At 46.8% G+C, this 14,824-nt stretch overlaps 1 protein-coding gene across 1 annotated transcript in view; it reads left to right on the forward strand.

Annotated features, from left to right (window-relative positions):
* The window catches only part of ACAT2 (acetyl-CoA acetyltransferase 2), a 25,759-nt gene extending 12,425 nt beyond the window's left edge, over nucleotides 1-13,334 (forward strand). The window contains exons 7-9 of the mRNA XM_053294528.1: nucleotides 8,916-9,070; nucleotides 11,560-11,670; nucleotides 13,095-13,334. Of these exons, the coding sequence (XP_053150503.1) occupies nucleotides 8,916-9,070; nucleotides 11,560-11,670; nucleotides 13,095-13,262 (434 nt within the window). The 3' untranslated portion in view covers nucleotides 13,263-13,334. The remainder of the gene's footprint in view (nucleotides 1-8,915; nucleotides 9,071-11,559; nucleotides 11,671-13,094) is intronic.
* The last annotated feature ends 1,490 nt before the right edge of the window (nucleotides 13,335-14,824 follow it).

The raw sequence follows: 14,824 nt of genomic DNA on the forward strand, positions 1-14,824 counted from the left end.
CCTCAGCCTGGGGGGTCGCCTATCCTACTTCCTCCCAACATGGCTACGCGATATATCGGATGCATGGGCTCTGGAGGTCATTCGTTTCGGTTACAGGATCGAGCTGGGCTCCTCCCCTCGTCCACGATTTCTTCCTACTCCCCGCTCTCACTCCGCTTCAAAGCACGCGGAAATGTCCATGGCTATCCTACACCTGCGAGACATCGGAGCCATAGAGCTTGTGCCCAGGGGGCAGGAGGGGAGAGGAGTCTACTCCATCCTGTTTACGGTACCCAAAAAGAACGGGTCCCGCAGAGCGGTTCTAGACCTAAAATATTTGAACTCCTTCGTCAGAACACGCAAGTTTCGCATGGAGTCCCTCCGCTCCATTTTAGAATCTCTGCAGCAAGGAGACTTTCTGTCATCAATAGATTTACGGGAGGCCTATCTACACATTCCCATACATCCCGACAGCAGGCCGCTACTCCGCTTCAAATATGCAGGGCTGGACTATCAATTCAAGGCCCTCCCCTTCGGCCTCGCCTCTGCACCCAGGACGTTCACCAAGATCCTCGCCCCGGTCCTCGCTCTACTTCGTATTCAGGGGGTACACATAGTGGGGTACATCGACGATCTACTCCTAAAATCGGAGTCCTGGGATTCAGCAGTAAGGGATCTAGAAAGGACCATGACAACACTGAATCAACACGGTTTTCTAATCAACATAGAAAAGAGTCACCTCTCCCCGATGCAGAGAATTCGCCACCTCGGGGTTATAATCGACACTCTATCGTGCAAGGTCTTCCTCCCGGAAGACAGAGCCCAGGTGCTTACATCAGAAACAAGGGACGTCCTGGCGAGGCTGAAGTCGCCTCTACTGTCCTTGGCTCGACTCCTGGGACTAATGGTGTCAACGCTGGAAGCGGTCCCGTGGGCAAGGCTACACCTTCGGGTCCTCCAATGGTACCTCCTGAAATTCCAAGCGTGCATAACCACGAGGCGCAACATCCTAGTCATTCCGCCTCCGCAGGTGAAAATGTCCCTGACCTGGTGGACCAGGTCTCGGAATCTCCAAACAGGCAAGTGCTTCCTCGAACTTCCGAAACTCATTATCACAACAGACGCAAGCAACAGAGGCTGGGGGGCACACTGCCTACAACACTCAGTCCAAGGACGATGGGAGAGCCTAGAAAGATCCCATTCTATAAACTGGCTCGAGCTGAGAGCTATCCGTCTGGCCCTCTTACATTTCCAACCCCTGGTCGAGGGGAAAGATGTCTTAGTGAAAACGGACAACACCACAGCCAAGGCACACGTAAACAGACAGGGAGGAACTCGATCGCGTTCTCTGTTCCAGGAATCAGTCCTCCTCCTATCTTGGGCCGAAAAACACCTCAATTCCATCACAGCTCACCATGTCAAGGGAGATCTGAACTCAGTAGCGGATTGGTTGAGCAGGGAGGACCTCCTCCCGGGGGAGTGGTCCCTCAACACGGAAGTGTTCGATCAGTTGGCATACAAGTGGGGGCGACCACAAGCAGACTTGTTCGCCACTCCCCTCAACGCAAAGACAGAGATATTCATCACCAGGTTCCACTGTCGTGCAGCATGGGGAACGGATGCCCTGTCTTGCAGATGGCCTCAGGGTCTCCTGTACGCCTTCCCCCCAATACCACTTCTGACCAGAGTACTCCGCAGGATACGGAATCTGAGAGCAGAGGTCGTCATGGTGGCCCCGTTCTGGCCCAGACGTCACTGGTTCACGGACCTCGTAGGCATGGCAATAGACCAGCCTTGGCACCTCCCCGCGAGACCAGACCTTCTTCTCCAGGGGCCAGTTCACCAGCCTGGATTGGGATGGTGAACTGGCCCCTGGAGAAGAAGGTCTGGTCTCGCGGGGAGGTCCCGCGAGACCATCCCAATCCAGGCTGGTTTCAACTAGCCGCCTGGAGACTGAGCGGATCCGATTGCGAGCGCAGGGACTTCCCCCCAAAGTGACTGAAACCATCCTGGCTTCTAGGAAAAATTCCACTAATCGAATCTACCAGTATACATGGAGGATGTTTCTGCGTTGGCTCCACAGGAAAAAACTCCCTAGTGACGAGGCGACTCCACTACATCTCCTACAATTCCTCCAGGATGGGCTTGATAAAGGACTGAAGCCCAACACCCTCAAGAGGCAAGCTGCCGCATTATTGCCAATGTTGAAGGCTAACTCACAGTATCATTCTCTCCTAAAAAGGTTTCTCAGGGGGGGCCACCCTATTGTCTCCCCCAGTGATACATCGTTTCCCCTCATGGGATCTGAATTTGGTGCTTCAAGCATTACAAGGCCCTCCTTTCGAACCGATCCGTACCATACCACTACGCCTCTTGTTTCAGAAGTTGGCCTTCTTGGTGGCACTCACCTCTGCTAGAAGAGTTTCCGAGCTGAGAGCGCTCTCAGTCCACAAGTCGTTCTGCGTCTTCTCTGAGGACTCGGTCAGGCTGATTCCGGACCCCTTTTTCCAACCAAAGGTGATATCTCATTTCCATGCATCACAAGACATCTTTCTTCCTTCATTCTGCCCGCATCCGAAGCACCCCAGAGAGAAACTGTGGCACAAGCTGGATTTACGTAGATGCTTGAGATGCTACATAAAACGCACGGCCAGTTTTCGTAAGACCGAATCTATGTTTGTCTCTTACCTGCCCACCTCTATGGGAGAGGCGGTATCAGCAAGAACTATTGCTAAATGGATTAGAGCATGCATTACCTTAGCTTATGAGACACAAAAGGTCCCTCCTCCGGCCAATATTTGGGCACACTCCACCAGGTCGGCAGCCGCCTCGGCCGCCTTCTCCACTAACGCTTCAGTACAGGAGATTTGTAAGGCAGCGGTATGGAAGAGTCCATCCACCTTTATAAAACATTATAAACTGGACACATACGCCGCTGCCCAAGCGGCATTCAGTAGGAGAGCACTCCAGAGGGTTCTTCCCCAGGAATGAGCAGCGTTATCCCTCCCTGACTTGGGAAGTTTGCTTTGGTAAGTCCCATCTTCATGAGATGCCTTGACAGCACCAACCGAGAATGAAGCATTGGTTACTCACCGTGAAGGCTTCTTCTGGTTGCTGCTGTCAAGGCATCTCAGCCCACCCTTGTGGCTCGCTTTCCTCTCTAGGGGAAGAACCCTCCTGGGACCAGGTTATACGCTCCCACACACATCTGTTCCTTGCAGGGCGTAGGGACATGTATATGTGTTTCTTCTCTCTTGTATTATTCTCTGCATAACTTTCTCGTACTACTGGTTCACTCAGCCTAGAAGAACTGGGGCGGGGTTATCCCCGTCAGAGCTATATAGGACTGCCTTTCTAAACTAATTTGCATAGTCCTGCCTAGGAGCACGTGACAGGGATAACCCATCTTCATGAGATGCCTTGACAGCAGCAACCAGAAGAAGCCTTCACGGTGAGTAACCAATGCTTCATTCACCACTAGAGCAACAAAGAATAGAATGAAGTAAAGTATTCTGCAGAACTCTGTAGTATATAGATCAACACAGGCATGCAGACTTGAAATCCTTACAAAATATGGAATCCTGGAGGCCTGTTTCAGCATCCTGGGAACTTGTGTTTGGTTCCTAAACTTTAAAAAGAGAGCATATGTTGCTGAAAATCTTTGGGAAACGTACAGTATATGCTGTTCTTATGAAAAGTTCAGAAACTGGAATGGGGCAGCTGGGTCTGCCAGTGACTGACCTTATAGAGCACCTTATTCTTCCCAATGTTTTCCTTTTCTCCAAATCTGTTTCTTTCATGTGCCTCAGCCCTTTCCCAATGGTTCTGACTCTAACATACTTTCAGACCCTGTGCAAAAGGCAATAACCTTAAACAGTCTTGCCAGTATGGTGAAATATCCAAATTAAGCAGATTTATTCAATTTATATTAGTGTTAAATTTGAGGGGAAATATACCTTTTGGCACTGTGGAATTTATGAAGCAAATATTATGCAGAATTACAGCCAATCTATAAGAAACTGTTCTTAAACCACTTGGTACAGTGTTCTACAGTTGTTGCTAACAAATAACTATTTATTCATGTTCAAGGTGGCTTATATGTACTGATAAACACAGTCAAAATCAAATGTAAATAAAAATGGAGGTGAGAACCAGCTCTTTGAATTAAACCTGAAAACAAATTGATAGCCAGTACAGTTGGGCCGGGGAGAAAGGCTGAATATGCATGTGTCTTCCCATGTCCACGTGGGGTGGATGGCGTGCTGCAGCATTTTATATTAGCTGAAGCTTCCAGTTGCACTCAGGGACAGCCCCACACAGAATATGTTTAAGTAGTCAAACTTGGAGGCCATAAAAGCATGGATCAGCATAATATTGTGAGATCATCTCCATCTGATAAAGGATGGAGCCTGTAAAAAAGATATGAGTTGATAAGAAACATGACTTGCTGTAGCTGCAAGCAGCTTATTAAAACAAGTTGTTTTAGTAAGAACTAATCAGCCTACTTTCCTTTCCCTGTCTCTACAACTGGACTAAATTGGGTCCAAATTGAGGTCCACAAGTTAGATCTCATGCACCTCAAATGTTCATGCGTCTGCCATCTTGGATCAGGGTAGATGACATCATTACAAACTACACCATTGAGGCATCCTTATGTGTCCATACAACTGTAGCAAATTTGGTTCAAATTGGTTAGACTGTCCACAAGTTAGTACACTTGTGCCTCAAAGGTTTACGCGTCCGCCATCTTGGATGGGGTGGATGACATCATCACAAACTATGCCATTGAGGTGTCCCTACAACTGTACCCGATTTGGTTCATTTTGGTCCAGGCATTGCAAAGTTGATAGCGGGGAGTGAGGGGACACACACATGTATAGACACATACAAACAGAATGCCAGGTGGTCTCATAAACCTCCTGGAACATAGGCTAAAAAAGCAGGGCTGGGTCAATGAAGACCCTGCCGCCTGACCCTGTACCTGTTCTAGCTGTGAAACGGTAATCCCATCAATTGCAGGCATATCGACCCTTCTCAGGTATCTTGAGGGGCATATCAACTCCTCAAGGTTGTAAACCTCCCAGAGATGTGAGTTTGGGGCAGTTTACAAATATACTAAATAAACAGATAATAAATAAAAAGGATCAGAACATAACCTATAGGCATCACCTTTAACCAGTGTTGCCTCTAACAAGGATTCCCAGATGTACTTGACTACAACTCCCATAATCTCCAGCAGCTAGGGAGTTGTAGTGAACAACATCTGGGAATCCCTGTTAGAGGAACAGTGCTTTTGACCTGTCTGAATTAAACTTCAGCCTATTAATACTCATCCGCCTGATCACAGCCTCCAATCATTGAGTCAGGAGGACAAAGAGAAAGCACTAGATGCTTAGGAAAAAATGTAGAGCTGGGTGTTATTGGCATACTGAAGTTAACTAGCCCTCAAGTAGCGCTCTTGATGTAGATATGAAAGAGAATTAGTGCCAATACCAAACCCTGTGGAACACCACAGACCAATCCCAAGGCAGTTGGATTAACTGAAGAGCTACAGTTTTGAAGATTACAGCATTCATGTTGAACCCCCTCCTTTCTCAGGCATTCACACCACGCCTTCGAATCCTTCATTTCAAGATGAGATAACCACCTTATTATACAAAGGTGCTATCCAACTTGTGCTCATGGATTCCCAAATCTGGATTCTTTCCCAGATATTTCACCACCTCAAAAATAGACGGGGGTCTGCATCTCATTCTCAATTTAAGAGACCTGAATATTTTTGTCCGCCATTTTCATATGATTACCATAGCATCTATCCTAGACCTGCTATCCAGAGGTATCTAGTTCTTATCCAGTGATCTTCAGGACACCTACTTCCTATCCCTATTTGGTTTCACCTCCAAAAGTACCTCAGATTCAAAATTGGTCACAACATATGCTAATATACTGCACCATCCTTTTAACTAGCATTAGCCCCCAGGGTGTTCACAAAATGTATGGCTGTGGTATCTGTGCCCCTTTGAAGCATGAAAATGCAGGTTTTCCTATATATACATGACTGGCTTCTAGTAGCCATCTCCAGGTACCAACAATCACCTTAGGCCTCAAAGTAAACACACACAAAAAACACAACCTTAATACTGACCCAAAAGATAGAATTTATAGGCATCATCTTAATTCTCAAGTGGCCAGGACTTTCTTGACAACTCACTGTGTCACACCCTCGGTCTCAGATAGCAGGGAGGAAGGGGAAGCTGACAGCCTTTCAGCCGATGCAGGGGTGCCTGAGGGGCAGAGCCCAGCTGTCAGATCCCAAGAGATGGCTGAGGAGGGTCCGGCTGGTGTTCCAGAGCAGGCACAGCAGTCTGGGGCAGCAGAGACAGTGACGGACAGACTAGAGGATGAGCTGTGCAGGCAACCCCCACTGACTCCACAGCAATGGCGTGTCACAAGGCAAAGAGCACAGCTGGAAACTATCAGGAGGAGTAAACTCCTCTTGCAGAGGGCTGATAAGCTTTGAATCCCTGCCAGCTGAGAGTTATCAGCTTGGACTATAAAGCAGGTCAACAGCTTTCTGTTAGCTGCTGGAAGACAACATTTGTCAACCCTCGTGTTGACAGCTTTCAGCCCGAGCCTGATATCGAGAACTATTCTGAGCCATGTTTGTATTGTGGACTATCTTCCTGGACTTCCCTTCTGGGTGGCCAGATTGCTAACACACTGTATAAAGGGCATTCACCGGGCCTCCTCAAACATGTTTCACTGAATCACCATGAGAACCCACCAGGTCCAGAGGATGCCTGGTCTCATGGCCTTGACCACCACCATCCTCTCTCATGCAAGACTCCAAATGAGGATCATTCAGGTGTGCTTCCTAGGCATCATCAAACCAGGAAGATATTTGCAGTCCAAATAATTGTGCCTGCCATCACTGCTCATCAGTGGATGGACCTTGTCATTCTGGAATGAGGTTGCCCCTTCACTCTGCAACCAGATGTCACCGTATCCATGGATGCATCTCTGGGGCTGCGAAGCCCACTGCAAGGACTATCATCTTTCAAGTATCTGGTTCCCAGATGCCACTCCCACATCAATTATCCAGAACTCCTGGCCATTTTCAATGCAATTTGGGGTTTCCACTTTCATCTTATCATCATGATCTCCTGATGACAGACACCATCACAGTGGCAGCTTATGTCATTCACCAGCAAGTCCAGGCGTCTCCTTCATCTAGCCATTGTACTTGGGAATGGGACATCAGCAGAAATACCTTCATCTCCACCATATACATTCTCTAATCCCTAAAAAACTAATCCTTCAAAACTGCCTTTCTGGTAGCCATCTTGTTAGGTTTTCATTTTGGGGAACTATAAGCCCTACATTCCAATATGTTTCTTACTTGACCTTTCGTAGAGACAAGATCCTGCTTAAACCCAATATTACCTTCCTCACTAAAGTGATTTCTATCTTCCATCTTTCCCAAGAGATCTGCCTCTATGTTCTTTACCCCCCTCCCTCATCTCCTGAGGAGAGGAGGTTGCCTTCACTTGATCTCTGCCGAGCTTTATCATTCTACGTCCTCAAGACTAAAGACTATAGAAAATTGCCATCTCTGATAATTGGTTGTTCTTGACCTAGTAAGGGTCTCCAAATTTTAGCTCAACATTTTGTCAGCATGGATAACCTCAGCCATTGCCTACATACTGTCGCACAGGCCACTGCCTATCCGGGTTTGTGCCCACCCCACAAGATCCATGGCCACACCTGCAGCTTTCTTTGCTGATCTCTCCTTGGAGTCTATTTGTTGAGCTGCTACTTGGGGCCAGCCCACCATATTCATCAACCACTACGCCAGCCTTGGACCTCCGAGCAAGCAAGGATGCATTCTTTGGGGCAACCATTCTTCAGTTAGCTACTCGCTAATGCCACTGCACCCTCTGCCAGAGTTCCTCATCATCCCCTCAATGTGATCCACAGAGACCACACAGAAGATAGGCAGGTTGCTTACCTGTAACTGTTGTCTCCTGTGCATTCACACAACCTCCCCACTGCAGTTCTATCTGTAGTCTCTATCATTATACTTTTGTGTTCACCTCTGACTGAAGAGTGGGGGGTGGTTCCCGCTTGGAGGCAAGGCATGGGGATGGGGCCTCTGCCAAAATGTTTATTTTCACTTCGTCTAGAAAGTGTGAATGCACAGAAGACTACAAGAAGAACGACTTTTACAGGTAAGCAACCTGCCTTCCCCCCCTCAATATTCTTCTGTTGTTGTTTGTTGAAACGTTCCTATATGAGGCCACTAAGAAAACTTGCTGCATTAAGAAGGGACACAATACAAATGCCATTTCATTTCATGGGTGGTTTCTTAGACTTCCACTGGGCTGGTTCAGACCCTGGCCCACACGCTACATGGTGTAGAGCAGCCACTCAGACAAACAGCTTGCACACATGACAAAGAGACAAATTAGGAGGGTGTTGGGACGTCCACAAAAGGTGCACACTCTTCACAGTCTCCTTTTTAATTGTGTGGGCTGGAGATGTTTCTTCTGAACCAGCCCAGTATGCCTCCAAAATGTGCCCAGCTCTCTTTTTGTAATGCAGGGTTTCCCAGCGTTGGGTCGGCTTTAGGGCAGGGGAAAGTAAACTGGAGTTGGGCAGAGCAAAAACACTCCCAGCTCCCACCTCTTTCCCCATCTCTCTCACCTCTTGTGTGGTACACAGTCCAAATCCCTTCTCTCAGCGCCTTAGATTTCCACAAAGCCTTTCCTGAACGACTTTCTTCTGCCATGGGGAGCAGCATGGCAGAAGATAATGCATGACAGATTTTAATATTTCTATAGACTGGGCACATTCTGTCGTTCTGCAGAATGTTTTCCATCAGTGTGCTAGATTTTCTTTTAAAAACAAGTTTAGAACAGCTGTTCCTCTTTCTTCAGGTGTGAACGATGGAGCTGCAGCTGTAATTCTCATGACAAAAACGGAGGCTGCTAGACGGGGTCTTACTCCTTTGGCGCAGATAGTGTCTTGGGCTCAAGCTGGTGTCGACCCTTCTGTAATGGGCACAGGACCTATCCCAGCAATAAAGAAAGCTGTAAGTAATCTCTAGGAACAGAGTTGCTCCCTTTTGGAATAAACAGTAAACCCTGAATAGAAACCTAAGATGAAACATGGGTATTGTGCGGTGTGCAGGCCCTTTCTAATACAAGTTGGTCCAGTAATGTCACCCTGTCCATAAGAAGCTGCCTTATACTGAGTCAGACCATTGAGCTATCTAGCTCAGTATTGTCTACACTGACTGGCAGCAGCAAATCCGAGATACTGGCCAACGTCAGGACTAACCCTCCACTGACACATATCAACAATCTCCTTGAAGGTCCCTCAGCCATTAGGAACAGAGTTTAGGAAGGCACAGGTAGCTGCAGTGGGAAGAGGAGTTCACTGAAAATTGCCCCTCTTCCCTCATGCAATGGAAGAACCTGATGTGTTGGCAGAGGGTTAGTCTGGATGTCAGCCATTGTGTGCTTATTGCTATGCTTTGTGTCATTGAGAATTTTCTCAGTGGGGTGGCTACATCTCATATATGCAGACTTGGAATATGCAGGGCTTACTTCAGGCCCAGGTTGAGTGGTGGGTGTGCTCCGTAGCCAAAGGCAAACTGCAGTCAGACTCAGCTCTCCTGGGTATTTTCCAGATTACACGCTACAACAGGTGAAATGCTTTGGTTTGGCAGGATCATATTGAAAACGATCCCCAGAATCTCACAACTACAACAGGGAAATACAGCTATTCTGCAACAGACTTGAAACGTTGTAGCACTATAATGCAAAGATTAAATCAGAAATGTGAACAGTACCTTGCCGTCAGCGCAGGGACTGTGGTGTCACAACACAGGAAGTTCAGAACCACACTTAGCAGATCTGTAGTGACACTGTTGAAGGGTTTAATCTGGAAAGCTCCCTGGCTCAGACATTGGAAATAAGCTGGGCTGGGCTCTTAATTGGGTGAAATATAAAACCTGGACCAAATGTAGCAGCAAGAAAAACTCAACTTGGAGACCTCTAAGAATGATGCACATCAAGCACATTTTTGTATTGTTTATTTTACATAAGTTCTGCTTCCATTAATCATGGGGAGGGGCAAGTTGCAGCAGGCCTCTGAAGTCCTGACTGACGCCAGAGTCCCCCTTTGGCTTTTTGAGTGTTCAACAGGTAGTGCTCACACTAAGGGCATTTTCACAGGTTTACAGTTGAAAGGGCTTAAAGTAGCTCCAATGTCAGTAAGTAGGCATTGTAATGTGCATGTAACACTTAACACTAGCCAGATAGTTCATTTGCATTACACTCTGTCTTCTGCATGAATCGGGAGAAGGAGCATTGAAAAGCTAGGGAGAAGAAGGGAAAGGCAAAATCTGAGGCACAGTTTGGTTGTAATGCCAAGCCATGTAGTGCTACCTGAATGCCGCCACCACCCCGACCTTCCCTCTTCCTTTAATGTGCTCCGTTATCCTCCTTCCCTTCCTGATTTGTGGGAAACCATAGTTTGCTGCTCCTTCCAAATTGGCAAACTCTGGTTTGCCCTTGCCCGGATTTGATCCTGGTTTGCAGGGCCAAGGGCAAACCTGAGGAGGTCTGTCTCCAGTTACCACCGGTTCGTCTGGTGGTGACTCAGAGGCGGGCCTTCTCTGTAGCTGCTCCTGGCCTGTGGAATGCACTCCTGGCCTTCAGGAGAGCCCTTAAAAGTTAAAACCTATTTGTTTGGTTTAGCCTTCCAGGGTTTTTAAATAGTTGTAATTGGTTTTAATGTTGTAACCTGGTTTTCAGGGTTTTTAAATTGTTGTGATTGTTTAATTGCTATTTTATACTGTTTTATAATTTTTGTTTTAATTGTAAACCACCCTGTGCCATTTTGGAAGGGTGGTACAAAAATCCAATAAATAAAATAAAATGGGCAATCTTCAGATAAGTGACTGTCCCCACCCCCCAAGCACCGTTCTGAACCATGGGTGTCTGCAGGGCTTTTTCTTGGGGTGGAGGCACAAAAACTGCAACCTTATACCCACTTACGTGAGAGTCAGCTCCATTGAATTCAATGGGAATGGCTCAATTGGGGGTAGTCTGCCCTCCCACATCCAGATGCCCCTATTCTGAGCCTTACCTGTCTTTTTGTTTTATGATCAAAGCCCAGACATTGTCATAAATGGCAAACGAGGCTTGAATGCTCTTTAATCAATTTTCAGTGTGCATGTAAATACTTTTAAGTCTATCGTGAAAGCCCTAAGGACTAGAAGCCTACTTTGGAAAAAGGTTTTGAAAGTCAGAATGCAGAATTGGACACCAAATACAAAATTTCATGTTTCCCCATACTTAATGGAAGCCTTGGAAATAAGGATTAGGCAGTAGTACAATCTTGGAGGCAACTGGAACCAACAGTCCATAGCTGTGTCTTATTTTAATAGTGCTCTGGAATCAATTTGGTTGTTGTGTGCTTCCGAAACGTCAAGATACAAGCGCTAATGTTTCTTGTAATAATTGCTTTAGTTTTTTACCATTGTAATTATATTAATTTTATGTTCTTCTCTAGGTGGAGAAAGCAGGCTGGACAGTGGACCAAGTTGATTTGTATGAAATTAATGAAGCCTTTGCTTCACTAGGTGTAGCAATAACAAAAGAGCTAAAACTGAACCCAGAAAAGGTATGTCCTGAATTAGAAAGTTCAAAATTCAAGAGACTCAACCACCAGTCGTAGTGGACTAGAGATGTAAGCAAAATAATTTTGCATAAATATATTAGCAATAGATCTAAGAAGCAGTCCATGTTCAGAATTCCTTTCATGTTATCCAACTTGGATTGCTGGGTAGGAACATAGGAAGCTGCCATATACTGAGTCAGACCATTGGTCTATCTAGCTCAGTATTATCTTCACAGACTGGCAGCGGTTTCTCCAAGGTTGCAGGCAGGAATCTCTCTTAGCCCTAACTTGGAGATGATGCCAGTGAGGGAACTTGGAACGTTCTGCTCTTCCCAGAGTGGTTCCATCCCGAGGGGAATATCTTACAGTGCTAACACATCAGTAGATTCTCTGGTAGCAAATGAGATTTTCAATATAAACCATGAATCCACGCTCACTTGCTACCAGAGAATCTACACTCAGAACACCTCAGAAACAACAGAACCCTCTACCCCATGGGTTAAAAACCCATGGGGGTGGCTGGCACCCTCTGTTCATTACACTGCCACTCACTCTGGGCCACCCCAGCACCTCCCCAAGTGTAGTTACAGGGCTGCTGAAATCTCCATGATTCCCTATAGAGAAAAACCTTAAAGATCAGCCCTCTGCCCAAATCCTTTGAAAAAATTCTGGTAGCTTCCTTGCACCCCTTGGGCACTAATTGTCTGTATGCTTTAATTACTCACCATTGTTCTGGCTGTAAAGACTAATTAAAGCATCTCCCTCCTCAGAAACAGAACAAAGTAGAAAGGCTAGATAAGGAATGCTGTCCAGAATGGTGGAAACAGTTCAAGGGGGCAGTAGAAAGTAATTTTTAGAAACAAAAGCTGCTTTAGAAAAGGGACAAGAAAACAAGAGTAGGTAGCTGAGAGCAGCTCAGAAACTGAATGAGATTTTCTTCTGAGTAGACTTGAGGAACTTGTCTGCAGGGGCAGCCTATGCAGGACTGTTATGGGCAATATAGAGCTAGGATAAGGAATGCACAGCACCATTATCTTGGTTCTGATTGCAGAAGAGCACTGTTTCCATAGCACTAAAGGGTCCTACTGTGGAAGCCACCCAGGACCTTTCTGTAAAACACATCTTGAAAAGTACTGTGTGTTTCCACTTGGACTTTGAGTGACTTAAAGGGAGGTGCATGTTCACTTTTGTTCCAATAACTAAAACTTCACTACTACAACAAATATTTATATACCACTTTTCAACAAAAGTTTCTAAAGCGGTTTACATAGAGAAGAAACAAATCATGGCTTTAGTATAGAATAGAATCTGTCACACATCACATACTTGACAGCTGGAATGAAGGAATGAAAGAACAGAAAAGGCTGCACATTATTTGCTTGAAGAGTTTATATTTTGCAGTTGACAATAAATTTTACTTTGGGCAGGTTAATGTTGAAGGTGGAGCTGTTGCCCTTGGACATCCTCTTGGAGCATCTGGTTGCCGCATTCTTGTCACTCTTGTGCATGCACTGGAACGAATGGGTGGAAAACGGGGAGTTGCTGCCTTGTGTATAGGAGGAGGAATGGGCATAGCTATGTGTGTTGAAAGATAATGTAAGCTTTACGTCTGTACTGACTTATGGTGTGGCTTCTTTTACTAATAAAGCAAAGTTCCATCCAGTGTACATTTATACAGTAAATTCTGTAATACGACCCTACCAGAACTTGTCCATATTAGTCAGTTGTGCAGGATTAGCTTTGTTTCAGCTTGCCTCTTCTCCAGTTGTATGCTACCATACCCATCACTGTACAAGCCATATTTCACTTAGTGTTACAAGGGATCCCCATGTTTTAGCTTGGCTTAGTAAATGCCCAATGTTTCCATAGGCTCTGAAGTGTGAACTCAGGAGGGTCAGTATCAGTCTCTTTACTTCATGATGGGCTTAGGAAAAAGCCAGAAACAGTTCAAACCTCTTGCTACTTTTGTCCTTCCTCTAAGCTGGGTATGAAGCAAAGAAAGATGTCTAGTGTCTTGATGCATTGCATAAGCAGAAATACCCCTCCCTCAAAATTCCCAGCAGTGCTAAAAACACTAAAAAGGAAGGCCCAAGGCGAAAACCAGTGGGACATGGTTATTCCTAGATATAAACTCTTCAGAAGGGACAGGTGGAGGAAGATTGGGGGAGTAGCACTGTATATCAAAGGGATAGATTCCAACAAACTAGAAAACCTAGGTCAACTGGAGTCCTCCACAGAATCATTATGGGTAACATTGCAAGAGCTGGAAGGAAATGTTTTACTAGGGATGTGCTATCACCCTCCAGATAAAAACACTGAGTGATCTGGAGTTGGAGAAGCAAGTAAAAGAGGCATCAAAGGGAGATGGCAGTAATAATGGGTGACTTCAAATACCCACACATAGACTGGGTAAATTTACACTCAGGTAATGAGAGGCCAAGTTTCTAGACATGCTAAATACCATATTTTACAGACTATAAGATGCTACGGCCTATAAGACACACCTTAATTTTAATCCAGTTTTTCAGAGTTTTCGAGCTTTCCTTCTCTCGTCTCCATCTTCCCTCCAAGCCCTCCCACCGCTCCCCGCTCTGTCCTTTCCCTCCTTCTGCCAGCAGCAGCAAGCCCACGTTGGTGACCCATCGCGGCCGCCGGCGGAGCTCGTCCGGGACCTCCTTCTCCACCTCCTCTTGTGCCTCCGGCGGCTCCTGTGGGCTGGCGCTCGCCTGCGCGGGCTCGTCTCCGGGTCAGGCCCCGCGTCACCTCAGAGGGCAGCGGCACAGCAGCCTCCCTCACTGCAGCAGCATCAGGGCGGCAACCAGAGGCAGCCTGGGGAGGGGGGTGGCAGGCTGGCTGATTAGGCCGCTCCCAGCAGGCCCCGGCAAGAAAGGGAGGTGGTAAGCGAATCCTCCCTGTTTGCCCTTCCTCCTCCTCCCCCCTCTCTTTCCCGACAAGCCCTAAACTTCCAACTTCTCCCCGGCTCCGGCCGCACAATCCAACGTGGCAGGGAGTGAGGAGCGGAAGAGACCAAGCGGTGCGAGTGGAGAGGGGAGGACAGGGCTAGAGGCGAAGCAACCGGTACAGGGAGCAGCAGCAACAGCGTCAAGCTTTTCGCAGAAGGGCCCGTCCACGCCTTCGCTTTCTCCTCCACCCTCCC

Source organism: Hemicordylus capensis, chromosome 1, assembly GCF_027244095.1.
Source record: "Hemicordylus capensis ecotype Gifberg chromosome 1, rHemCap1.1.pri, whole genome shotgun sequence".
In the NCBI taxonomy this organism is placed as follows: Eukaryota; Metazoa; Chordata; class Lepidosauria; order Squamata; family Cordylidae; genus Hemicordylus; species Hemicordylus capensis.